We start from the raw sequence: 27,085 nt of genomic DNA, 5'->3' as shown, positions 1-27,085 counted from the left end.
CTCTCTTTGCACAGTGCAATGTAAAGGAAGATTTATGTGAATAAGAATCTGCTCATGCACGCTCTAACTAAACACGACTGAAAAAAAAGCAGACAACTCTGGAAACAAGTGGTTATTTGCTGTTCTCTGCCTAAGGTATTTGTGTGTTTGTTTTTTTTTTTTACTGAAGAGCAGAAAAGGATGATGTCAGTGGGTTTTAGCCCTATTTTTTTGTTTATTTTTAGAAGTGGACCAACAAATAACCATGACCTAAATTCTACAAGACAGAAATGCACACAAGCACATTGTTAAATATTAGACTCTATTTGAGTTCAGACAATTTCAGCAGAACTGTACACATACATCTTCTTTAAAAGCAGACTACAAAAAATTAATTCACCAATACAGTGAAAATGAATGGTAAGGTCTAATATCTAAGACAGATAGTGAAGTCAACCTTTTAACTTCTTTGTCTTCCTACAGGGATAATGTGGATATAACATTAAAATTCAGACATAAATCTGTCAAAGGCAAAAAAAGATAATAGCACTTTTAAGTGAGCATCAGTTTTACACTGTCATTGGAGTGAAGCTGGAATCTGGATGGAACAAGCTTCAAACTGGGCATGTGCGGACCCTGCTGTCTCCTGTATTTAAACGGCAACCGCTGCTGCTGCCCTTTGCTAAGCTGAAGATGGAGTGAAGCAATCTGAAGCTCTAGTGAGAAACTCTACACTGGATCTCTCATTAGTCCAGAGAATCTATCTGCTTTAAACACACAAAAAAAGGTAAATTGGCTGACTTCAATTCAGAGCAGAGCTTTTCTTTCTTTCTTTTTGCTTAGATTTTGCTCACCTGAATAATCGGCCCATTCAAAGGGGGATCTCTTGTCCCTCTGAGGACCCCAACGGCACCAAAATTGTGGAGTCCTTCAATGCATGGAATGACTTGGAAGCGAATGCCTTCACACTGATGGACCTGCCTCTCAGAGCCCCAACAGTAAGTGTTTTCTGTCACTAAAACTGTAGCATGTAGTTCTGCTAGCAAAGGTGGCATTTATAGAACTGTAAATGGACATTTAAGGTGCATGTACACATTTAATGCTGCAAGGCAATAATGAAAAAAGTAATGAAAACTTAAGTTTATTCCTTTACCTATTTACTGCAGAAAGGACTGTAGAAGCAGTGTTTTTCAGCAGTTACATGGGCAGTAGACAGGGAGAAATATCTAATGGCAAAGTGCACCAAATACCTTGCAAATTATCAAAACAACATGTTCTTGTGTGTTAAACAGCTGTTTAGCAGTTAAAACACAATGCTTTCTTGTGTTATCATTCAAGACGGAAATCCCCATCATTTCCGTAACATTCTGTAAGTGCAGTGGAGTGCTTATGTAAATGTTTAAGAGTTGTTATTTGCAGTTACCCAGGAGAGCTGTTCAGAAGATTTTCCCAGGTAAGTTCTGTCAAAGCTCTTTCTCAGTTGCTAAATACTAAGCAGAAGGAAAATTTCCTTAGAAGTGCAAAGGTGAGAATCTGTTGTGATGACACTTCAGGATGGAATTTCTTTGCGCTCGCTGAAAATACTCTCCGTCCCACCCCACAAGCCCAAACCAAAGGAGTTCAGAAGTTCTCTTCCTGGTCGTGTATCTCAGTGTACTATTAGGACTACAAAGTTTTGTTTGCCTACTGTTTATACAAAAGTCTGTTTAAAAGTAAAGAACAAAAAAAATGTCCCAACCTAATTTTTAAAGTTTTAAAAATCTGAAATTCAACTTAAAATCTTGACGTGGTCACACCAATTATTTTGGCATGGACCACGTAACACAGTGGACACTTAAAAATTGTGTACAAGTTTCAAACACTCCAAATGGTTTTATGTATATAGGATGTTGGATTGGGTGTTTCAGTTTGATCCTACTTTTTACTCAAAGGCCAGTAAATATTTGATTATTTGCATAGTAAAAATTCAGTCTGATTTTTTTTTTTAATAAAACCTGGATGTGTGCACCGTATTACAGAAAAATAACCAGAGAAGCGTCCTGAGCCAAGGCGCTTACAAACTAAATTAGATGGATAACATATGAAAGAGGATAGCAGAACATCGCAGGGAGGGAGAAGAGGGACTGGACAGCGCATGGCAAAATGGAAAAGGATTCTAGGGACAGAGTGATTTACATCGGAAAATTAAAAATGGACTTTTTCCTTATTCTGCTGAAAGAGGTAATTAGCCGTTTGTTTCCCTAGGTCAAGTGACTGTATTTTTAAACTTTTCATTTTAATTTGACACAAAGAACAGTTTAAGAGAGTTTCAAGAATGAAAGCAATATGTGCCGCTTGCGGTTGAGATTAAATCCGAAGATAGGATACAAAATCTGCTATCCAAATTGCTCAACAGGACAAACATCATCTATGGAAAGCTCTGCTGCCTACTGGAAAGAAGGTTTAGCAGTTGGCGTCACCCTGCTGAAACCATAATTGAGCTGGGATTACAGTCCTCTTTGTGCTGCCTGTCATCACAGAGCAAGTGCCTACAGAGGCAAGCACAGAAATCAGAGCAAGGAACTGTGAAGAAAAATAAGTGCTATCAGTGGTTTAAGGCCTCTTATAGGTAGGCAGTATAAACACTGCATCTAGAAACCCTAGGAAATTACAGTATTTCTGTTCCAATAATTTTTCTAAACTATATAATTTGTTGTAATGTAAAAAGTGTAACACTATCATTGGTTGTGTAAGTCATACTGTGTAAATAAGCAGCTTCATTACCTGTATTTGTAGGTAAATTAAGAACAAAGACACCTGACACCTTGCCAAAGTCAATGTTGGACTGCCAAAACTTGCCATGTTTTGGAACTGGGCTCTATTCCATTGAAACATTCATTCTGCAAAACCAATGACTACAGTTTGAAGCTAGATTAATTCATAAAAGCAACAACATGGCAGTCCCTATTTACCTTTCCTTGTCTTGTTTTACACCCAAATTAGATACAATCCATCTGGTGTTCAGGCAGAAATAGCTGAAAAATGTCACTGTCCTAGTCTTTTCTGTTCCTGGCTTTTGAAACAATGTCACACAAACGAATAAATCACTCAGAACAAGCATTGAAATATGTTCAAATCTCCAAACGACCTTATGAGGATTTCTTCTTTCCCTGTAAGTATAAACTAAACCTTGCTTTATACTCTTGTCATTGGGAGAGTATGAGGAGTGGGCTACATCAAATATGATTTATATTCAGTACAAGTATTTACATGCATGGCCTTGCTCCCAGCATCATCTCTGTTGGCTTTGGTAGGACTTCAGTAATCAACATGTCCAAGTGAACAGTAATTCAGTGATATGAATTTTTTCTTACTTTGAAAAAGAACAGATTTTTTTCCCCCAATAATAGTTGAACTGTATTCTTTGAAAGTTGTCCTTCTTTCACTTGTACATAAATATTTTTCTTATGCTCTGTGTGTGTGTGTGGACTTTCAAAAATTGTATGCCTCTACTGGAAGTTATTCAGAGGTGGTTTGGTTGGTTTGGGTTTTTTTTAATAAATTATGAAATAACTATTTAGAAAACCTTCTCTTTAGGGAAATGTGTGTAGTAAACAGATTCCAAGACAGAACAGATGCAGGCATCAAATATTCCTGGGTTTTATATCTGATCTAGAGTTCCTTCTAACATGGGCAAATCTCTTGGGAATCGTGGTTTTGTCACTGAGTGTAAAGGAATTGCTTTATCCTTTCAACTCTCTTCAGACAAGTGTCTTGCAGGGTCTGGACAAACTTCATGGTGAAATACAAGCTCTGCCCTACGCTGATGTTCTCTGTGGATGATTCATTTCTACCCCTTCTCTGCTTGCACCAAGCCTTAGCAGAAGGGACTGTGCGCTGCTCTCTTCCCAAAGAAGCAGGCTGGCTCCTCAGATTAGCCCTCCAGGAAGAATTCTGCCTCCTTTCTAACCAGCTGTGGCAGCAGGCCATAATTATCGAATAACGATGCTCCATGCTGTGCTGCAGCCTCCATGGACAAGACCAGAACAGCAAAGATTTAGATATATTTATCCATCAAACATCTCCTTTTACTCAAACTCCCAAAAAGCATCTCAAGTTTGTAAGTCTCAGTCAAGCGTACTGAATGATAACCGAAAACATGGTCAGTTCTGGTTTAGCTGTTTTGTTCTAGGCAGTAGACAAGCATTCCTTTAGGAAGAACAATAAGCATTTTAAGAAGGCATTTTAAGACTGCGTTAAACTTAGCTGTTTCCCTCTATTCTAGTGTTTCCACAAAGACACACTTAAACCTGCTGGAAGGAAATACATTAACACAGAGCAACTTCATAAGTTCTTGCCACTGACTCTACTGAGGCAAATGAGAGAGTAGCATTTAGAAAAGGATTACATCTACATATCATAGAATCATAGAATAGTTTAGGTTGGAAGGGATCTTTAAAGGTCACCTAGTCCAACCCTCCTGCAGTGAGCAGGGACATCTCAACTGGATCAGGCTGTTCAGAGCCCCGTCCAACCTGGCCTTGAATGTTTCCAGGGATGGGGCATCTACCACCTCTCTGGGCAACCTGTGCCAGTGCTTCACTGGCCTGATTGTAAAAAATTTCTTCCTTATATCCAGTCTAAATCTACCCTCTTTTTGTTTAAAACCATTACTGTTTGTCCTATTACAACAGGCCCTGCTAAAAAACCTGTCCCCATCTTCCTTGTAAGCTCCCTTTAAGTACTGAAAGGCCACAATAAGGTGTGCCCAGAGCCTTCTGCAGGCTGAACAACCCCAGCTCTCTCAGCCTTTCTTCTTAGCAGAGGTGTTTCATATAAAAATATCCTCCACTAAGATTATCCTTTCAAAGGGATAATAACTCCATCTTAGGGTACAAATCAGCTGCTAAGACTCTATACTGAAAAAGAAATTCTCACATCACTGTTCATTACGCATGTTTCGCAGCTCTGTGAAACACCCAGTCATGGCTAAATGCAGGCTAGTGTTTTGTCAGGAATGGTGGTCTAAATCAGTGTGGCACTTACCAAGTTCCTTACAACCTCAAAATTATCCATCTGATTCTGCAAAACTATAGTGTAAATAAATAATAAATAATAAATGACATGCCTATCAGAGATAAAAAACACAAATTATAATTCTAGCAAAAGACCAGTTTTTATATATACCCAAGCAATATTATAAAACTTGCTTTTAAGGTTGACTAAAATGCCGTCCTTGGCCAGTGATATGTTCTCCAACTGGCCCTCAGTACTTACTGTGAAGAAATCCTGTTACATTACAGCTACTACTTTGATGTCCTCCACAGCTTCCATTACCATTTTGTTTGTTCGCTTGAGAAATGTGCAACACTTCTACTGACTGACTGTCAGGAAGTTGGTGGTTCCCCATGAATTGTTTCCTACAATATTAATACCTATCCAAGCCACCTACAGCACAGTTGGTCTGTGGGTATACTGGCACCCAGTGGTCCAGAGCCTCAGGTGCAAGCATCTTTTACTTGTTGACTCAAGAAAGCTGTAGTCCATTGACTATCCACCAGAAATTGTCCAACCTCTTAGCTTCCAGTTCAGTTTCTGTGTGCATTTGGTGAAGTTTTGAACCATCTTACATTAAACTGTGTTGTCATATCACTTGGAAGAGAAATAATGAAGTCCTTGTTTTGCCTGTTAATTTTTCTTATCTTCATTATGAGGTGTTTATAGAAAGAAGGCTGAACAGATAAACATGCAAGGCAACAGTGCTATGTACTATCAGTGCAACTGAAATAGTTGTTCAGCGTATTCTCAAAGGACAATTGCTACAATGGGGATTGCAACAGTAGGATATCTACACAAGTACTTACACTGTGGGGTGACAACAGAAGACAGAGACTAAACAAGGCTAATCGGCTGAAGAAACTGAACAGAGAAAAGCTTTGGGAATTGTCTGATTTCTTGATTATCCTCCTAACCTGATTTCCTCAAGCACTATCTTTTTCTCCCTGCCTTTTCTTTTGACCTAAAATTCCCTTAGAAGATCCAGAGCTGGACTTGATACAGGCACCTGTTTTCATCTTCTAGTACGGAAGATGTATGTGTACAACTCAGTGACAAATTTGAAGTGCTTAGGCCTGATTTAATGTCTTGTCTGTCAACTAGTACCTTTCCATGACATAAAGAAGCTTTGAATCAGATCTGTATTTCCAACAACAGTGAAATGACATTTTTTAATAACTGACTTTTTCCTCTTAGAGAACAGCCGGAGTTGGACCCTGTGGTAAAAATACTAGGCCTACAGGAAGTCCACACTAAAATGTGAATTTATTCCTCTTTGCCACAGCCCTTTTACTTGCCCATATATTTAGTATTATTTATGTTCTACCTCTGCTTCAGCATAAATATTATTCCTTTATTTTTTCACACATGACATTTTTATTGACTCTGAACTTATTTCATTCCAGAAGAAGGCATTCTGAAGTCTTCTACTGTTCCTTAATAACCTTTTCTCTCTTGTGATTTCTCTGTGTATTTACATTTATATTTTAAATTTTTGCTTGTCCATAGTCCTCCACAAATTTAATTTAAATTAAAGCCATTTTAATCTTTTATTTGTGGCCAAAACAAGCTCCTTCAGTTGCTTCATTTCTATTACCTTGATCCAGTTCTGATTAAATGGATAGCTACAGGGAAAACCAGCAGAAATCTCCATTCCATTAATAATCATCATTAACTCTCTGTAGAACAGCAGTTAAAAAATGTTCTAGCCACAAGGCTCAGGAGAAAAAAAAAAAACCTGAACCCAGAGAACATCCGATCTAATTTATTTAAACAGTTTTATCTCAGACTCTCCCTTTCCACTTGCTATTAGTCTGGGAATTTTCTTGCTGTTTTACTGGCAGTGTGTAAAGCACAGCACTTTCCACCTAGACAAGATGCCCATTGATGTTGATGATGTGACACCAACTTACACTTTGCTGCAGGAACCTGAACAATAAATGCCATGATACTGTCATGCAGTTAGTGTACCAACCTTAACAATTCGCTCCAATTACAGTAACAGCCAGAGCTACGTTTTCTCTCCCGAAGATCAGAGTATTTGTCCAGCGTTTCTTTGCTGCTAATGTAGAAACCCAGGGAGTGTGCTCTAGTTGTTGAGGATTGCTACGGGCAGATCTTGAGCACAGAAGCAAAGACAATCTCTTCCAGAATTCCAGACGCTCCTGGGGTTAACCTCTTGCTACTGGCACATTGGTTTTAAATACACACTGTCTCTAATAACTTCAGACAAATCTCACAGATGTATTCAGAAGTAAGGTCTGCCTCTATTTTCTGAAAATACCCATTTCCATTGGTAACTGAGGTGTTGTCAAAGGCATTTCTGAGTTGTACTCTAACGGTGAATGCCAACTACCAACACAACTGTAGCATAAAAGCGAGAACTTCATATCTACCTCTGTGCACTTTCCTCCTTTCCTACCAGCAACCTTCCTTTTCCTGGGAAGGAAAGACTGGGTCTGACAGCTGTACCACCACCTGCCAGTACTTGTGATTGGAAAGAACATAACCAGCCTCATAGCACTATTTAAGCTTGGTAAAGGCACAGACCTTGGTACAGGCAATTCCCTTGTCCTGGATCCTAGGCCACAGCCAAGTTGACAATATTCACAGTAGGCAGGCTACAAACAACTGAAAATATTTCCTGGGCTTCTCCCAACCCTGGTGTGATTCTTGTAGCTGAGTAGCTGAGGAATGCCATGGCTGCAGCTTGCAGGCTTGAGCTATGAGCCAGTGGTCATGGCATGCCATTCCAGAGCGAGTGCCACCCTTGATGAGAAAAGCCTGGCTATAAAGAAGAGACAGGGTCCATCCATACAGACGGATGAGGACAGGGCTTGGTATTTTTCATGACTCCATTAGCTGTTTGGAGCTGATGCCAAGACACATTTAGGACAGCTGCAGTTGTGCAGAGGTGAGTGTTCAAGTCTCCTTGCCTGACCGTATCTCAAAGGGCCGCAGAGCAGTGACGGTTTGGACAGCTGTTCTCCTCTCCTCTCCTCTGCAACTTCTACCAGGTCATCCTGCTTCCTGGGTGCAGCCTTATTATTTGCTTCTATTACTAATCTAGGGTTACTTGGCCTAAAATGTGTTTGTAGCTCCTGATAGTTAACTAAAAAATGTTCTTAAATTATTATTTAAAATGCTGTAGTCTTCAGACTTGGCTACTGAATTTTCTATGAGTTATTAGATGATTACGACACAAATGCTTTCACCAAATGCTTTATCACATATTTTATAGAGAGCAAAATACCTTCATTCAGTGCAGAGGGAAAACAGGACTGGTATGGAAACAAGGCATAAGGTATAAAGGATTCATGTTTTAGTTTTCCTGATCGTCAATTTACTTTCCAAAAGACTTGTTCAATGCTGTCAGGCTTTTTGATAACCAAGTCTTCAGCGCAGCTCGCAGTTCAGTGTTATTCAGTGGGAGAAATGAAATAGCCTTACTACTAAAAGAATAAATGCATGTTTATCCATAGTAGATCACTTCCAGTTAGATACAGATGTCTAGCCAGTGATATCAGATGACAACAGAAATCATACTTCACAGGTACAGAAACTTCCCTGAAGCGAAAACTACAGAAAACTTACTTGTTGTTAAGTACGGCATTACTTCATGTCAGATGCAAGGAAAAGGGTCCCTTCCTGCCTCTCTTTTTCTCCACTATGTCCATATCTTTCTTTTGGGAGAGAATAGAATGTTTTCTTCCCCAAAATTCTAAATCAACAATAAAGATGTTAACCACCCTTTGACCTTTGCACTTCTGATGGCGTATTTATCTCCTGAAGATGATCAATGATCAATGATCAATGATCACATGATGATCAATAAATGTAATTTGAAAGCAATTAGCTTATTCTGACTTTCTTTTGCTTGCTGTCTTTTTGTATTCTTGACCATTTCCTCTTTCTTCTAAAGAAGCACATGTCAGTTTATTCAGTGAAGTCTAGCAACATACCTATGACCTCTTGTTTACTCCACAGAAGATGACCGTGCAAGATGTTCGTGGTGCCTTTCCTACAGTGGATGTCCCAGACCATGCCCATTATACAACTGGAGTAGTCATTCTTATAGTGGGGATCACAGGAACGCTGGGCAATTTCCTGGTCATCTATGCTTTCTGCAGGTATCTTTCTTTCAGATGTTTTTTTAAATATTCAAATTTATGAACTTTAACAGTACCTTGACTGTGCTGTGCAAATGCAGCATAGGCATACTATCAGACAGACTACTATGCAGACATAATAAAATGCACCAAGAGACACTGCTGTAAGGCAAAACATGGCAACCCGCCATTTCCCTCTGACTTCTTCCCATTAACCATAGCCATATCAAAATTACTGGCAAAATCGCAAAGAATCACCCAGGTAAGTCAAGCAATAAAAAAGCAGCCAAAGCAGAAACCTTCCAGTCAATTTTTTCCTACTGGCTGAACTGTGTCTGCACTGGATCGATGAGATGTTTTGCACCTGTGTCTCCCACATATCTTCACTATTTTAGATGTTTCCTTCCTCCTGCTGCTTACTGCTTCTTTTCCCCTTCTGTTCCTTAGTGGCTATGTCTCTTGTTTTCACATTTTCTAATGCTTGGCTTATTTCCTGTTAACTAAAGCCACATTCTAGCTTTTATATCTGAAGGAGACTGGATCTCTGACAACAAAGTGCTATTTTCACCATTCCTGTGCACTCATCCTATTTCTGTTTTGTCACACTGGGGCAAAGCAGTGGCAGGATGTCCAGGCCAGTAAGCTTCTACTTCATTATTGGTCTTGAGGCACTGATGTAATAAACCAAAATAATAGCAATTATATGATAATTTGGCTGTGTTAACTTAAATCACTGGAGTGTGGACAAAAGCAGTCTGGGTCTCGAGCCTATATTTATGTGGTGCATTGAAGAGTAAGTTTCAGTATATGCATTCAGAGTAGATATCAACACTCCAGTGTGAATGACATGGCCTTGAGAACATAAAAGGTGTTGGCATGCAGACCAGATATGTGAGGATGAAGTACCTGAGCTAGCTTAGCTCTTTGGTCCCGTACTGAAAATCAAGTCATGGCAGTTGCAGTTCCACTGGAGGATACAGCTTGTCTTCATCTGAAGATGTTATTAAGACAGAAAGGGATATTGATAGCAAAGTAACAAGTACTTCAGAAGTTCAGAGAACGCATCAGATGTCTACAAAGCAGTCTCAAGTAATGGCAAACTGTAAGACAGCCAGCTGCCTGAAACAGAAATATGTTCAGTAACTTTGCAGACTACTGAATAAATAAAAGCAGCCCATAAACATCTACTAATAACATCTCCTTGCTCCTAAATTGACAGATAGGGGACAGTAGTCCTAGTGAGTGATTCTGCATCATTGCAAAGAACCCATCATTTATTCTGGTATTTTCAATTATGTCTAAGACTGAAAATTTGAGAAAGGAGATAAAAAGTTACACTGAGCCCCAAACTGAGAAGCTCTCCTTTGAACTTTTGTGTGTCCCCTTTAAAACACTGCACTATAATATTATGAATAACACATGAAGGCAGGATACACTAAAGGCTGGCTATTGATCTCTTTAAAGTCAGTGTCTGAGCCAGTGAAATGAGTGTCATAGAGAAGAACGGATGTAAAACAAAATGCTTGATGTAGTACATAGCGAGTTTGCTTAATCCCTGTATTTGGAAGTCACTGTTGATCTTATCAGCAGCGGAAAATGCATTCCCCTCCCCCTGCTTAACATGACCCAGATCCAGCAAATCCATAGACTACGTCAACTTCAATTTCCTGTTAATCATGGACATGCAGTGCACTGGGTCAGAATACTTAAAGAACAATATGATTTATCCCCATCACTGAGCTGATTATCAAAACAATCCTCTGAAGTGCACAGGAGTATAAGGGTGTAAAACTGAGCCTTGTTTATGTTCCCTCACAACGGAAATAAGAAGCACTCTGCTGTAGTTTGCTATGTTGTGTGCCTTGGTATTTGTGAAGCTGCCAAGGCTCACAGGAAAGAGTACCAACATGATTAACAGTGCAGCAGTGTTTAGCAACATTCCTTCTGATCTTTGTAGGAGTAGGAGCCTTCGGACTCCAGCCAACATATTCATCATCAATCTAGCTATTAGTGACTTCCTGATGTCCATTACGCAGTCTCCAATTTTTTTCACCAACAGCCTCCACAAACGCTGGATTTTTGGTGAGAAAGGTTTGTATATATTCTTTCTAAGATATCACTCTTCTCACACTGGCAGTTAACCTACTATTTCCTTATCCTCAGGTACACTTGCAATGTTGACAACATTTCTCAACATTATTTCAATGTTGACACAAATGTTTCTTTGAACATTTTTGTCTGTGTGCAATAAATACATTCCCACCATGGAGAGGGAAAATCACATACATGAGGTAGGTGCAAAGGCCACACTGGCAACTTAAGGCACAGGACTAGTCTTCTCACCTGCACTCTTCCCCAATCACCTCTTAACTTTGTTACTGGCAGAGCCCTATGACAAAGAAGCACCACCCCCCCACACACCAGCTTAAAAGCTCTTCTAAATAACCTCCTCTGGGACTTGCACCTGGCAAAGTGAGGAAAGCAAGGCTGGCAGAAGTCAGTTTTCACAACAGAAATATTAACTGAACATTTCCTGTGCAGTAAGAAAACGTGGAATGAAGGTGTTTTCATTCTTGCTGTATAACTGTAGTAAGAGGAAGACTAGTCTTTGCCTCTTGAACAGGCACTGACAGAGAGGAAGGTCGGAGAAGTAATGTTGCTATTTTGATCTCTGATGACCAAAAGCACTTTTGTTTTAGTTCCATGAAGTGTTCAATTGCATAGATGTTAAAAGAAAAAAACCTAATCAAACCCTTTCTTTTAATCATTAGGTTGTTTGAATAATTAATAACATTCATTAAAATATTCATATTCTGCATATTTACTTCAGTTATGCCGACCTTGAGATATAAATGGTTCTGTGATATCAAAGTAGCTATAACCCATTGTCAAGCAAAAGAGCTGCTTCTACATGAGCTGCAATAAAACTGGAGTTAAACAAGATTTTAATGGACTGCTGAGATGATCCCACTAGAAACATCAGAAATCATTGAGTGAAAATATGTTAAGTATCACTGTCTCCAGCAATTCTAGCAAATAAAATCTTTGAAGTTTATCTCCATGGATAATATAATTAGCAAGACAGACAGCAGCTTTGAAATAGCATTGGAACTGCAGGAAAACTGAAGTTCCATTGCTTTACAACTTCCAGAAGCCATTAGTTCAAAAGACACACAGACTTGAACTCTCCCAGAAATTGATTAGCATGGGTAGATTAATTTCACTGCTACTTCTGTCATCTTCATTGAAAGGCTGTGAGCTGTATGCCTTCTGTGGAGCTCTTTTTGGCATTACATCTATGATCACTTTGATGGTGATTGCCTTGGACAGATATTTTGTCATCACAAAACCTCTGGCTTCTGTTGGAGTGACATCTAAGAAGAAGGCCTTAATAATCCTGGTAGGAGTCTGGCTGTACTCTTTGGCTTGGAGCCTCCCGCCCTTCTTCGGATGGAGTAAGTGAAACGGAATCAAAGTTTTTTTCCCTCATAGCATTGGTTTAAAGATTGGTTACAGGCACAGAAGAGGGTTGAATGGCTTACATATTATGCTCGAATAAATGAATTTGAAGAAAAGTGATAAAATACATATTGAAACTGAAGATCTCTAATAAAAAGAAAAAAAATCCAGTGTGTATTACAGCATATTATATGACAATGGCACTTTTCCTTAAGCTCATTACTTACTGAATAAAGAACACTTGATAAAATCAATGCCAAAATTTATGAAGGATGTGCCTGCTTATTATCCCACACCTACTTCTGTTGAGCCAAATTCAACAATATAAAAGTGAAATAAATGTATTTTTGTTTTCCTGATCACTTTTTTCCTCCCCAAGGTGCTGTGTAAGATAGTCATGTTAATCTAAATTTCTTTATTCATATAAAAGAGGAATACAGCCTGTGTATTTTTTACAAGGACATCTTCAGTACGTCTTGTATGTGTTCTAGACAGGCAAATGGCACTAGGTGTTGGTCACATTCTCCATTCAGCCACTGGTATCTTCACTAAGGCATCCAATAAGGATGGTATTTAGTACTAAATAATTTGCTTTTTTAACTGTAAATTTTATGCCTGCAAATTGGAACATACATACAGCATCTTGATCCTTGCAACTTGTAACAGTTTCTGTTACTCTTCCTCATCTGAATCTGCCTCACTACCATTAATTTCTTTCCTATGAGTCACCAGTTTGAGTCAGTAAGTTAGAATGAACTCATCATTCAAAACCCCAACCCACTATTGTGCTCCCTAATTCCAGTAGAGAAGGTATCAGCTCAGCTGAGAATATTGCAATGTTTGATTTTCCTAAAGGATGCTGCAACCGACTCGGTTACTGAGTAGAATTTCAGCAGATTTTTGTTACTGTCTTGTTATTGTCATTCCGGTCCCCTATAAACATGAAGCATGTTTAAGCAGGCAAACTGCAATGCTGGGAGAAGCAGCTTTTAGTTGAATCAGGAGCTGTTAGAACAACAAAATGACAATATAGTCTTATATTCTAGATTCTTAATTGGAGAAAGTGGAATAACTGCTTGAAGGGTGTTGTTATCTTGTAATTAGATTCTAATAGTATCTGCAGTACTAACTCTCATGGTAATTAGATGCATCTGAGTACATCTGGTGCAATATTTCTAAGAGTTCAACTGAAAATATCACTGTAAACAGTGAAAATTAAAATACAAAGGTAAAAAGACATCGCTGTTGACAATCCCTTTACTTAACAGTTCGACACAGTTTCTTTAAGGAGACTGTATTTTAAGTCAGGAAGAATATGTATTCTACTTCACAACAAAATTAATTTGATGTGCACAATAAATCTCTCTCCTTTGCATAGTAAATTTCTCTTATCTGCACAAGCTTAAAAAAGTTGTAGCTATAGCGATCAGTTTCATTTCACTCCTTGGGTAGACAGCAATTTGACAGGAAATGGAGATATGTAAAAACAGTATGGGTCTGATAGCAGACCCACTGAAGTATTTGGAGAGATGCCCTTTGACTTTACTGAGCTTGAAACAATATTCAAGAACTGAAACAAAATTATTCAGTTTTCTGATCTGAGGCCTTAGACTGCTAAACATAAATACTATAGGGCAACAGAGTAAAAGAAAATAAAAAGAGGTGCTTTAAATGAAGAATCATGCATCCTTTCAACCTCTTTTCCCCTCTAAGAGAATAGGACTAAATCCCATGTTATTCTGAGTATCCTTCTCTAACTTCTGCACTCAGAACAAACATCACTTCACGGCTTATGCCTTCTCCTGTCTTTCTTTCTAGGTGCGTATGTTCCCGAGGGTCTGCTGACTTCCTGTTCCTGGGACTACATGACTTTCACACCTTCAGTCCGCGCCTACACGATGCTGCTTTTCTGCTTCGTCTTTTTCATTCCTTTGATTGCTATCATATACAGCTATGTCTTTATATTTGAGGCTATCAAGAAGGCCAACAAGTAAGTAGCCAGCAGTCTGAAGTTTTTATCCTTCTGTTTAAGTGACTTCTTATTTTCTTAAAACAAAGACTAACAGAAGAAAGTTGGGAAGTTTTTCACTTTTAATTTGTATGCACGACTAAGACAGGAAACCAAACAGTCATCAGTTAATAGTCATCACGGTAAGAAGTATGATCCTCAGGAGGGCCTTTCCTGAATTTAAGACAGAGCTGTTCAGTATATTGTCTAATGATGCAGAAAAGGGTATGAGTAGCCACAAGAGACATCTGAAGGATGAGAAAGGACTACAGAAATTAACCAACCAAAAGAAATACTGAAGGGACATCAGAGACACCTAACAACACTGTATCAACAGCTGTTCCACAGAAAAATAGATGGAATTAAACTATAAATTCCGTGTTTGACAAAGGGTGAAAAAGAGGGAAAACATTTAATCACAGGCCTCTGAAACAAAAACTATTGCTGTAAAAATAAAAGCCAATGTCTGCCACTACATTTGTAATCTGTAGATATCTGTTCTTGTAGATAGCAGTGTATCTAGTCACATAGCTCAGAAGTACAGAGTAAGGTACCAAAATCAGACCAGGAAAGCAAAGACTTCTCTAACTATATTTAATATAGCATTGCTCAATTGGCTTAAAAATCTGTTTTATGTGGAAATTCTTCTGGTACAGGACTATTTTCTTCACTGAAGCACATATGAATTTTGCCGTTGCTTAGTACAACAAAAGTTCATTGAATTGTGAAGGACCAATCACATACATACGTTAACACATTAAAAGTGAATGACTTTCAGCATAAACTAGCATAAGAGTAATTTTTGCTCCAATTTATGCAGCTATTTGCTCAATTCCCTATCTCCTTTTTTTGCTGTTGTATGTTTATTTCCCCTAGGTCTATTCAGACATTTGGATGCAAACACGGAAATAGAGAGTTCCAGAAACAGTATCAGAGGATGAAAAATGAGTGGAAGATGGCCAAAATTGCACTGATTGTCATCTTGCTTTATGTCATTTCCTGGTCACCATACTCTGTTGTTGCTCTGGTAGCTTTTGCTGGGTAATTATGAATATATCAGCAAAGGAATATTTAGTGAAAGCAAAAGGTGTGAAATTGTAAAAGACAGATGAAAGTCAAAGCTACCTGTCAAATTTAATGTCTGAAGTGCATTCAACCCATTCACATATTTAGGAGTGACATTTAACAAATGAGGCACATGCTGACTGATTTTTCCTTAGTTTGAATTTTTAAGAAAAGTTAAAAAGAAATGGGAAAAAGAAAAGTAAACAGGAAGGTTATTATTGGCAATGTAATACTACTGTGCAGATGATTTCTGAATGCTGGTTCTCTGTGCTAGGATATTTGAACTATCTGAACTTCATATAGCACCAAAATGCTAAATAAGGAGCCCAAAAAGATCCACCCATGGGTTGATTCTCTATTCTTTCTCCACTTCTTTTACTTACAAAGTCTGTTCATTTTCTTGTATTACTTCAAACTGCTGAAATTCCTTACATGTATAAGCAAGTTCAAAATTAGTACATATTTGCACTGGAGTGCTTTTTGATGCTGGATAGAAAAGATCGTAAATATAAATCATCTAAGTATGTTTTTCGTATATTTAATTGTCAGAATTTTATACAGTAATTCAACAAAAGCATAATACTCTTAATACAGTATCTGTACATAGCTTCACACCAAACTATAGTTGATACAATCCAGGTACAAGTAATGGATTAGAAGTCTGGATGCCTTGGCTCTATGTGGATATTTCTCCCATGTTAACATGTGAATTGTGTTAACACGAGCATTTTGGGAGACAGGTGTGATTTTTGTTGCACATCTAAGAGGCCACTGCAGGACCTTTTCTTAGGCAGCTGCCTAAACACAGCAATTCTAAAATCTTATGCTTAAGAAGAAAAAGTACTAAGAGAAGAGAATTCTCTCCTTTTGTATCCAGAGGGGCAATTCCAAGCAGCAGCAAACATTTTCTCCGTGAAGGCAAACAGGTTCCTCACTCAGAAATGCAAATCCTTAGGATGTGTCCCAGTGTCCTGTTTCTTATCACAGGGGAACTTAGGGACCGGGCACCCACCACTGATGATATGTGACTTGCTAGAGACAGATGAAGAGCAAGAAGACAAGGAAATGCAGCACAGCTACCTTGCAGTACTACTTGTTCTAAGATACCTAAAAAAAAAAAACAAACAAAAGAGCTAAGCTAAGCATTTTAGCTATGTAGAACTGTCGGACTGTCCCATACGATTCAGCACCTATTTTAGGAACTGAACTGGACTTCTAGCCCATGTCTCACACTGACAGAAATCTGAAAAAATGAACATTTTTTGTAACTCTATAGTATGTGACTAAAGAGCATTTGCAAATTTTGCTCATGAACACATTTGGTCAGCAACACTTATTCATTCAGCTTTTTTCCATTTTTCTGAACTATGCCTTTTAGGCAATCCTTCTGGGATTTTTCAGAGATTAATAGACCGAGGCTAGAGGCCTTCTGTGGACTTTTACTGCAACGAACTCAGATAAAATCACCACATGCCACATATGGGAGGCAGACATGGAGTCTGTGGCTATAGTCTTGGACTAAAGACAACTCATCTGACAGAGCAACAACATACCACATACAACACACAATGAAGGAAGTACCTTAATTCCTTTAGAAAATTTTTTGGACGGGGAATACTAAGCTAGGACCCAGTCCTGCGCACTAATGGTGTTGGTCTACAGGTTGTATCTTCTGGGAATGCTTATCTGTAACTAAAGCCTTTTTCACTGTTTGTTTCTGTTAGCTGAACTCTCCATCAGTCTTACAAGAGCACTCCCTCTCTCATCTCAGGGTCAAAAACTTAATTCCAGCAAGGTCATACTGTTGTGTGTTCTCCAGACTCTGTGAGGAATTACACCTCTAACCAATGCTTTAAAAGTATGATTAGGAGCAACCATGTTAAAAATTGTATATGGAGAAATGTTTATCAGAGAAAAGCCTTCAATTAGAGGTGAAACGGCATCTCAACATTCAGGTGTCTGACAAAATGATTCCTGTATTACCACTGGCAAATCATTTTCACCTCATCACACAGCATATATATTCCCATAGTAGAATGAAAAATTTCTCCACTTGGAAGATGAGCTGCCACCTACTTATGCAATCATTTCTTGTTTCCAGCACTCATATGAGAGACCTTCTTTTAAGAGAGGATTGAGAGGAAAACCTGGTTTCTCCCTTAATATATTATAGAAATACAAGGCCAGTTGAAAGATGGAGCTTAGACTGTCTTCTCAGGAAGAAGAGCAGTGATAAAGAAAGGATGTTATCCTTGGGAGAAAAGACTGACCTAATGGCCCTTTTCACTTACAGCTCTCCCTACCAATGCAGGAAGAGATCTTCATAGCCTCTAAGCCAGCCTATGGAGAATTTGCCTGGTAGAAACTGCCTATGAAATGTTATCGTTATTTTGGTCTGAGCTGTTCTATTGACTTTCTTCTGACCAAGACCTTATGGGATACTTCAAGCTATCTTCAAAAATAAACTGGCTGATAGTGGCATGGCCGATAGACACAAATCATAATTCTTTTATCCTGTAGAGCCACGTCACCTGTATGTATGCATGGTCACAGCAACACATGAGCGTAACACATGACACCTGAAAATACTTTCCCTTCACTGTTTAGTTCAGATCTGGCAAAAAAAAAAAGTCTGAATAGGAAAATAGATTTATTAGTTATCCTCCCCTATAATGCCTCATTCTGCACACCTATTCAGTGACATATTACTCAGCAAGTATATCTGCTGAGGTTGGAACAGATAGATTGATGAATGCACATTCACTTACTGAAGGCTGATTTTGTTCCTAGGGTAAACAACATGGGAATGACCACCATTCTGAGTCATAGTAGTGAAGTGCTGCAAGAGGAGCACTAAGAAAATCCTGTTTCTCAGAAATGCGATTAGGCTGGTGTTGATCTTCACAGGCAAAGGATGCAAAATTTGTTCTCTCACTGTTTGGGTACTGAACTCCCCCATTTACTCTCTCTGGAGCGCTAATAAAGCATTGTCTTGTCAGTGCATAACTGCATAGACTACATAGAAGTCAATACTGAATATATAATGCATTTGCATTACTCTAGGTACTCCCACGTCCTAACACCCTTCATGAACTCCATACCAGCTGTGATTGCCAAAGCTTCTGTCATCCATAACCCCATAATTTATGCCATCACTCACCCCAAATACAGGTAAGTTCACTCTTTTAAGCTATGTTTAATATAGCAAAGAAAATCAGACAGTAACTTTGTCGCTTTTAGGACTAGTACCTGAACTCTGCTTCACCTGCTCATTTTACCTCTGCAAGACAGCCTGACCCTCCCCAAGAAAACTTCTCAATGCCATACAATAGTCAGTGGAATTTGTACTTGGAACAAATTACTGTGCAGATGGGAGTCAGATGTTTGTGGATACTGATCTGTACTTACAGATTACATGATAAAAGATAGAGACTTTCCCACCTCAAAGGAAAGCACCATAAATTTTTTAACTGTCTTCATGAGAGATGCGGACGTTCGTCAGTGTTGCAAATAGCAGTTCGTTAAACTAACCAGGCCAGTGAGAGAAGCAATTCAGTAAGTCCATCCACCTCTTCCCTATTTTGTGCATCTTTCCCACCTTTCTTCAAGCTTTCATATTTCAGGTAGTATTTCTTCTGAGTTGTAACATATAGGGTCACTACCCTATCAAGTTCAGAAGCAGGCTGTGAGATCTGATGGATGGCAGCAAAGCCATAGATGTGTTGCTCTTTCACGTTTCACAAGGACCTGCTGTGGAACTGGATAGGGAAGAGATGGGCATGAACATCTAAGTGGGGAAGGCCAGGAGGAAAAGGAAAGCTAGGCAAAAGAGTTTCCTTATGCTGCGTATGAGGAGAGAAGTACTATAACATAACTGTACTTTTTGTACAACTCTAGAGATAGCAGGCAAACAGATTTGTAAGATGAAGCTAGAATAGCTGCTTAGGGGAAGATTAAAATAATTCATTATGGGTACTTCTACAAGGTTCAGTTTAAAGGGACAGAATTTTATTTTTGCCCTGATGAAGCTGAAAGCAGATAAAACATTATTTTAATAGCTCCCTTCAGTTCGAAGAGTTATACTTTAATGCCCTTATCCCTGCCAAGCAATAAATTTGAGTTCTGTAGGGCACTGTGAATAAGTGATCTTGCAGGGTGCTTGCAAATGAGATACTGGATATCTGGAAAACTCTTTCTGTACCCAGTAATTTTCCAGTCCATGCAGCATTAGTCCATCTCTCTGAATAAATGCATTGTTTATGATGACTGAATTTTTGTGCTAACAGAAAAAGTCTGACTGGTTCTACCTCTCATCCATTAGAACAGCCATTGCAACATATGTTCCTTGCCTTGGATCCCTGCTGAGAGTTTCTCCTAAAGACTCACGGTCTTTCAGCAGTTATCCCTCTTCCAGACGAGCGACCGTAACCAGCCAGTGTTCTGAGATAAGTGGGCTGCAGAAAGGAAAAAGGCGACTGTCTTCTCTCTCTGACAGTGAATCAGTAAGGGAGACACTTCCCATACATCCATTTTTAATTGCAAAAAGTATTTAATTTTCACATGGAGTCCTTCAGGATATTTAGAAAGTAAGGGCAGCTTAGAGCCAGAGCACCCTTGAAAGTCTGATCATACTTCTAGGACGTACTTGTCTGACCATAGATTTGGAGTCTGGACACACACAAGAAAGAAACTGCTGGTCACTAAATAGTTCTCTAGTGAAAGCAAGGTTATAATGAAACAGATAATGCTTTCTGAAAGTGAAGTGGGCTGTATTTGGAAACATATTAAACATCCGCTGTAGACAAATCAGTAAATCCATTATAGAATCATTCTCACAGAAGACCTCAACAACTTGCTGCTGCCAGTCTAAGTGAAGCCAAATGTTTTGCACAGCAGCTGGAAACAGGGCAAATATTTGGCATCCCAGGCTCTCTCTTGCAACTCAAAGTTACAATACAGAATAACTAAGTACATTAGTTCATTCTTTGCAAGTTTTAAATGAAATTTCCAAATATACAAAGAGCCATAATTTTCTTAGTGATTCTTTTTCATAGTCAAGATAGTAATTTTATCTAATCCAGCCAAGTACTGAATTCTGACAGTTGTTTTTAACAGTGGTATTTCAATTTATTTGCACTCTATATTCTTTTGACTTTTTGGTCCAATCAAAATGAAATTCTTCTGGCTAGTAGCCACCATCCAGGCAGAATGTTTTAAAACTGGCTAATAAAAAAGGAAACATTCTTGCATTGCATCTCATAGACTGTGAATCCTGATTCATATAAAGACAACAGGCTCCTTCAATAACACTGTGTGTTCTTATACTACTATCAGTGCTGGGGAAGAGGAACCATACAAACAATGCAACAATTCTTTTTGCTTAGTAAAGCAACTCTTAATACTCAAGGTAAAATAGTGGAATGGGCAACAAAAATTACCCAAAGTAAAAAATTCCAAGCAACTGGCACGGTTTAGTTTGGAATTTTCTATAAGCCTTGAGTAAGTTTGCGTCTTGTTCAGAACAATGATAGATTCAAGATTTTCTGACTAGAATGTATGTTTCCCCTAACCATTTGATTCGACCATAGAATACTCTGATTTATTAGTAAGTAATATCAGTTTAGCTGAAGTACAGAGCAGAAAGAAGGGCTCAAGTTTAAAATGAACAAACTTCTTTTGATGCTTGCAAGCTTTGTTTAATTTTTTAATAATTAATTTTGGGGTTTTTTGCACTATATGTGGCTCAATTAAGCTATAAGATTTCTAGACATGCACTCACAATGCAAAAAGGCAGTACATATGCTGCCATGTATTTTATGCCAAGGCTGGTCATCAAACTGTAAGCCGACAAATTATCTTTATGCAATTTTTTGTACTTCTGTGGATGCAAAGATATTTTGCACCTTGGAAAATCCTAACCAAACAGTTTCCAGTCAGTTCTCTGCAATGAAAAGGAGCCAAGCTCTGGAACAGACGCTCAGAAAATAAAGTTGCTTCCATTTTAAAATGCAATCAAATGGAACTGTAAGTGCTAATACAGTCCATGCATGGAACGGGAAGCATGGTACACTTTTTAAAAAATGTTGGGATCCAGAAAATAGCCTAGCCCAATCTCTTGTGCTTCAGCAGGAAAACAAATGTTTAGATTGTCCTCCTGGATGTTTTGTTAAGCTCTTCTAAAGAATCTTCCATCGAGACATTTCAGTCTGGAGACACTTCACTCTGCAGACTCATCTTCATCATTGCTTCCCCAACAGTTATAAAACTGCTTCTGAAAATACAACCTTGGTTGTTGCTGTCCAGAATTAAATGAATTTTTCCTTCCCCTTCTTCTGTAGTCCCCTTATCCTTCCCCACAGTTACACAGAAAAAACGATCCTGACCCTCCTCAGAGCAATCAATCTGTTATGTATTAAAATTCTGTGTTGCATCACCAGTCGGGATTCTCTCAATAGTAACAGACTGATCAGGCCAATTTCTCCAGTTCCATTAAAGTTCATGTTTTTCGACTCCTCTTTTTTTTTGTCAAAGAAAGATATCAAAGTTTATCAAAGTAGCAGTAATTGAAAGTATCAAATATTCAAAGTATCAATAATTGCTTTGAGTATTTTCAAGAAATTACATACTCTTATCTGCTGGAAGCTACATCCAAAGCACATACACTGATTATGAAAAACCCTTGCTGCGTGAAAAAAATTTAAGAAAGTATATCACACTGTTATGTTCCCCCATTTTAAGGCAAACTACACCGTCAGCAAATAGGCTGGTTTGCCATGAGCTGCCCATTATGACCCGATTAGCTGTTTCACTGTTTTGTTACGATCTATGGAATTCTGTGACTCCTCATCATCATAGTGAAAAGGCTTACAGAGTGAGGAAAAGGAACAGAATTTTTGACTTCTAGGAAATTCTAGTGGGTGGAGTTTTTTGCCTTTTTATTTTTTTTTGTTTCCCCAGTGATTGGAACAAAGTTTATAAAATCAGGGCTCCTTCATGGAACAAAATGCTTCTGAAGCACTGATTCTGCAGTCCCCAGACATTTCTTTTTATTTATTTCTGCTTCCACCCAAACCACTTTGGAAACTTTGGCCCTAATTCCTCCAAACACCTGTGCTTCCTCATTGGGTACTACTATTGAAATACTGTCTCCTCAGAGCTACGAGGTGCATCAGAGAAGTTTCAATAATAGACCATAAAGAAACACTATATTGTTTGAAATTTTGCAGTGCATCCTATGGAGGGGAAAAAAAAAGTAAGCCAAATTTTAGACTCAATAGACTTGATAGTTTTGTTCGTACCTCTCACAAGCAAAGTTTTTATGAAGTCATACACGGCATAACTTTTGTGAAATGTCTTTCATACACTGTCTGTCTCTTACAATTTCTGTCTAGCTAAAGCTGATTCTCATGCAGTAAATTGAATGGAAGTCTAAGGAAACTAAAATGATTTTTTCTGCTGTATACATTTTAGGGCTGTACTGACACAGAAGCTGATACCCCCAGCATGTTCTCCAGACTTGCTAGCAGACAGATTTCCTATCAAACGGGTAAAGACACAACTCAAACTAGTGGCACAAGAGCTAAACCTAAACTGAAGAGCCATTATTCTGGGATTTGTGAGAAGGTAATAGACCGCGTAATATCTAAATTCTTTGACAACTGGTTGGTTAACAAATCTGCATATTTTATCATAATTAATCATGAATGTTTCTGCCAAGAAGATGGAGTTAACCTATGAGTTAGCACAATGAGTAATGACTTAGAGGCTGTAAAAGGTCATCAGCTTTTTATTTCCACTCTGGTTCATTATTCATTTGTCTGTTGCATTTCTGACAAGCAATCATGCTGTTTTAGTGAACTTAGCATCCGAATGGTATGCTGTCTTGTGCTTGCTTTTAAGTACTGTATTCAGTAATATTTGTATTTAACTGTCCAAATTACTTGGTCAATCTTTCTGTTGCCTCACCATGTGCTATCAAATGAACACACATGGTAAGAGGTAAAAACCAAGGCTATCTTTAGCATATCACTACTTTTCAGTCAATCCTCTGCTGTCCCTTTTTTTCTTTTTCCTATACTTTGCATTTATGATGTAAAATATTGTGGAATACCTGTATGCCATTTATGTCTTTCTTACCTGTGTTCATTTTTCAGACAGCTGTAGATGTTGATGACATATCCATGGTGGAACTGCATGTCAAAGAGTACACTGCTACACCTACTGTAAGAATTACTATTTTAATATATGGCATGGGTCTAACTAACTGAGGGAACAAAAACTAATGACAATCCCAGTCTCTGAGCACAAACTAAGTTATTCTTTGAGATGCAAAAATCACATGATACTCCCAGCAGAATACAGAAAACCTGACCACACAGTGTAGCTCATTGCTGAAACTAAGCAGAAGGAGAACACATGTACTACAGGGTTCTCCTTAAGTCAAATTTCTTCAAGGAACTTGAAAATTTTCTTGATTTCAGTAGGTCCCCTGTTGAGGTCTGTGATTTCCTTCGTGGAGCATGGAAGGATTAATTTTGTTCCACCTTTATTTGAGTAATATACACAGTAAGCTGAGGTAGCCATTCCGATGGCTGTACCTCTGAGACAGTCATAGTTTTGTGGCAAGTGCTACTGTACAAACTGACATTGTAAACTATTTAATGTTCTCTGTTTTGGGTAGCAGCAAACATCTAAAAAATGCCACTTGGAGGAAATCAAGCTAAGTTTTTGAAACACAACAAACCACCTATTCAGTAAGATGTTGTGCTAGTGTCTATTTCTTCTTCCATGTAACAAAGCTATGGCATACTGATGAAAAAAATCTGACATCTGCCACAAATGAGTCAACTTTCCTTAATTCTTGACAGACAGGGAAATAAGACAATACAGTTGACAGGTGAAAATAAGACAGTTTTATCTTTGCAGTATTAACATCAATTTAATATAAACATCTTAAATTATCTTTTTATTGATAGTAGTGATCCTGATGAGCTATTGCTAGCCTCATCCTAACACCTCCACTTTTTGGTCCTGTGCAAGTGACAGCTAACATTGATATTGCCAAAAAATGCTATTGCCAAAAAATGCTAATTAATCTTTCCCTCAATACCTGTTTTCACTTTATTCTCTAGTTTGGTTCCCCCTTCAAACTATCCATGCTGTTGTCACTACATTTTACACCATCTCTTGCCCCAACAAACCTAAACAGTCCCTCTTTATGGAGGGACTCTTTATTTGATTGAATTCATAGACTGTCTGAGCATATTCGCAGCACTTTTGTTCATAGTTGAATGTGCTGTCATTAGCCCAGTCTTTTATCGAAGTAGACCAGCTCTTAAGCAGCAATTGCAAAGTTTGTGCTTTAGTACATTAACTTGTTTAACAGGTTTACTCTCATTCATTAAATATTCAAAAAACGTGCAGATCTCCTTTTTCCTCCATCCTTTAAGTTTGGTTTTCAGTGAGTCTACATATATGCCACTTTTTCATAGATGACGCAACCTGATCTCCTTGTCAATGTTTGTGTTTTCCATTTCTTTTAAATCCTTGCATCCTTTAGAGAGGTAAGAGCCTGAATGGTATCGGACAAAGAAAAGGAGAGTCTCACCACAGACCATCTGCAGCCCAGATCCCCAGCATTACAATAACATACAGCAATGTCCAAGGAGTAGAGCTGCCTTCTGGATACAACTCTGGTTTCCTGCACCCTAAAATCAACAGCCACAAGCAGAACAAGAAGTCCAACAGCTAAGTGAGTGGTGCAAGCTAGAATGCAACCTTAGCCAATATCACTAGCACAACTATGGACCAGCTGAATCCAGAATACCTTCCTACACTGTTCTGAAATGCTCCTACAAAGACACAACACAAGACAACCAAGGATAAAAGCAAGGGGAGTAAGCTTTTCAGCATCAGAGCTCTCTCCAGTGGTTCCCTTCTTGATCTGAGTCACATCATAATTTTATTATTTCTTCTTTACGCAGCTCGTAAAACAATCTCTTTCACTTGGATTTTACTCTGCTCAGGTATACTCCACCACTGCATGGATCCTCTCCAAGGATTAACCTGAGAGGAAAGAGAAGTATGAGATTCATAACAGGCCTTTCTTCACTTTGTGTAGTTTAACTTCAAAGCTATTACAGAGCTAAAGCTGAGAGATATGGGGAAAAACCAATGTTACTTCCTGAAGGTGGTTTCTTCATTATTGTGAAGTTCCTCAAACGAATGAAAACTTAACCACAGAGTCAGTGCTCCCTTCTCTCATTAATGACATATTTCCCTCATTTACTTCTACAATGCAATTGAAAGGCAATGTACTTGAGCAGTAATTTGAAGTCTCAGATCTTTCTTTTAGTTTCTGAGATTCTGGGAGAAGAGAAAGGAATCACAGTGAGGACAAGGCTATGGGCCTTCCCATACTTTGCTTCGTTTTCCAACAGTCACTTAAGAGACCAGTTTAACCCACTCTTAACTAACTTCCCCAGAGCTACAGCAAAGTATTAGGAAACTCCTTCTACCTTCCCTTTAGCAGATTTCATGAGAAGAATGCAGAATTCTAAGCAATGTTTGTGCTGAAATGTCTTATGGGTAAGTCAATACATCTGTCTTTAAATACTTTAGAGTGATTTACCTTTAGATGTGCTTTTCTAAAGTAAATCTTGGGAGGAGAAGGGTTAGCTCTCCAAAAATAGATGTTCTAGAGATCTGTGGAAATCACACCATCCCCACTTTAGCATTTTAATTTTTCCCATCTCTAAACAGCAGCATCATTACAGCTGAGGTTTTTCTCCACAGTGACTAAATCCATGAGATTGTACTTATTTCCCCCAAAAGGAAAGGAAAAGAGTTCTATGACATAGTGATTTTCTGCTTTTTCCTGGTGCTCCTTCTAGCGCATGCGAATAAATGGACAGAATTCCTTTGCCATCCATAGCAGTCCACATCACAAGAATAGGTATAGTCAGTCCACAGTGGGGATATACACCTTCTGAGCACCAAGAGCTGTTGAAACAGTTCGTCCCCATGGGCCCTCCAGTAGTTCTCCTGTTGGTTGCAATAATGGAGGGAACCTGGCAAATCATTTTATCCTAAGTAAATCAGTTCTTCCTTATGTCACATCAGAAAGCGCAATAAAATCAATATAAATGTAATCAGCTTATTCCTTTTGGGGGGGGGGGGGGGGGGGAAGTAATCAGTAGGTTCCAGAAGATCTGGGGCATTGTTTTGAAGCAAACTTTTGGAAACTTACCTCAAACTGAGGTTCATTAAAAGGAAGGTTATTAAAACTAAAAATGGAGGTGATAATGACTTCTGCAGCAGCCAAATGTTAGATCATGAAAAGGCGGCCATTCAGGCTGGTAATAAACTGCCAAAAGAAACAAACTGTTCAAAATACAGGATTCTTTACGTAAATAAAATTGTAGGCATTAGA

General features: G+C 38.5%; 2 protein-coding genes across 5 annotated transcripts in view; one reads left to right on the top strand and one right to left on the bottom strand.

Moving 5' to 3' along the window:
- The window catches only part of WAPL (WAPL cohesin release factor), a 163,030-nt gene that overhangs the window by 119,542 nt on the left and 16,403 nt on the right, over window positions 1–27,085 (bottom strand). The gene's annotated exons all lie outside the window — the stretch shown is intronic.
- Window positions 325–26,806, top strand: OPN4 (opsin 4). 4 transcript variants are annotated; one of them, XM_075423031.1, is made up of 12 exons: window positions 325–399; window positions 823–977; window positions 9,001–9,143; window positions 11,080–11,213; window positions 12,374–12,577; window positions 14,400–14,571; window positions 15,466–15,630; window positions 18,718–18,825; window positions 19,976–20,156; window positions 23,125–23,277; window positions 23,808–23,876; window positions 25,214–26,806. In XM_075423031.1, exons 1-12 carry the CDS (start codon window positions 393–395, stop codon window positions 25,403–25,405), a joined length of 1,683 nt encoding a protein of 560 aa, XP_075279146.1. In that variant the 5' UTR covers window positions 325–392; the 3' UTR covers window positions 25,406–26,806. The 4 variants fall into 4 exon arrangements, with proteins under 4 accessions (XP_075279146.1, XP_075279148.1, XP_075279149.1 ...); XM_075423033.1 differs by lacking the exon at window positions 325–399 and adding an exon at window positions 406–698; XM_075423034.1 differs by lacking the exon at window positions 325–399 and adding an exon at window positions 406–766 and having other exon boundaries at window positions 857–977.

This window comes from Opisthocomus hoazin, chromosome 6 (assembly GCF_030867145.1).
Source record: "Opisthocomus hoazin isolate bOpiHoa1 chromosome 6, bOpiHoa1.hap1, whole genome shotgun sequence".
In the NCBI taxonomy this organism is placed as follows: Eukaryota; Metazoa; Chordata; class Aves; order Opisthocomiformes; family Opisthocomidae; genus Opisthocomus; species Opisthocomus hoazin.
The sequence above is the reverse complement of the archived record's forward strand: the minus strand, read 5'-3'. Positions and strand labels throughout refer to the sequence as shown.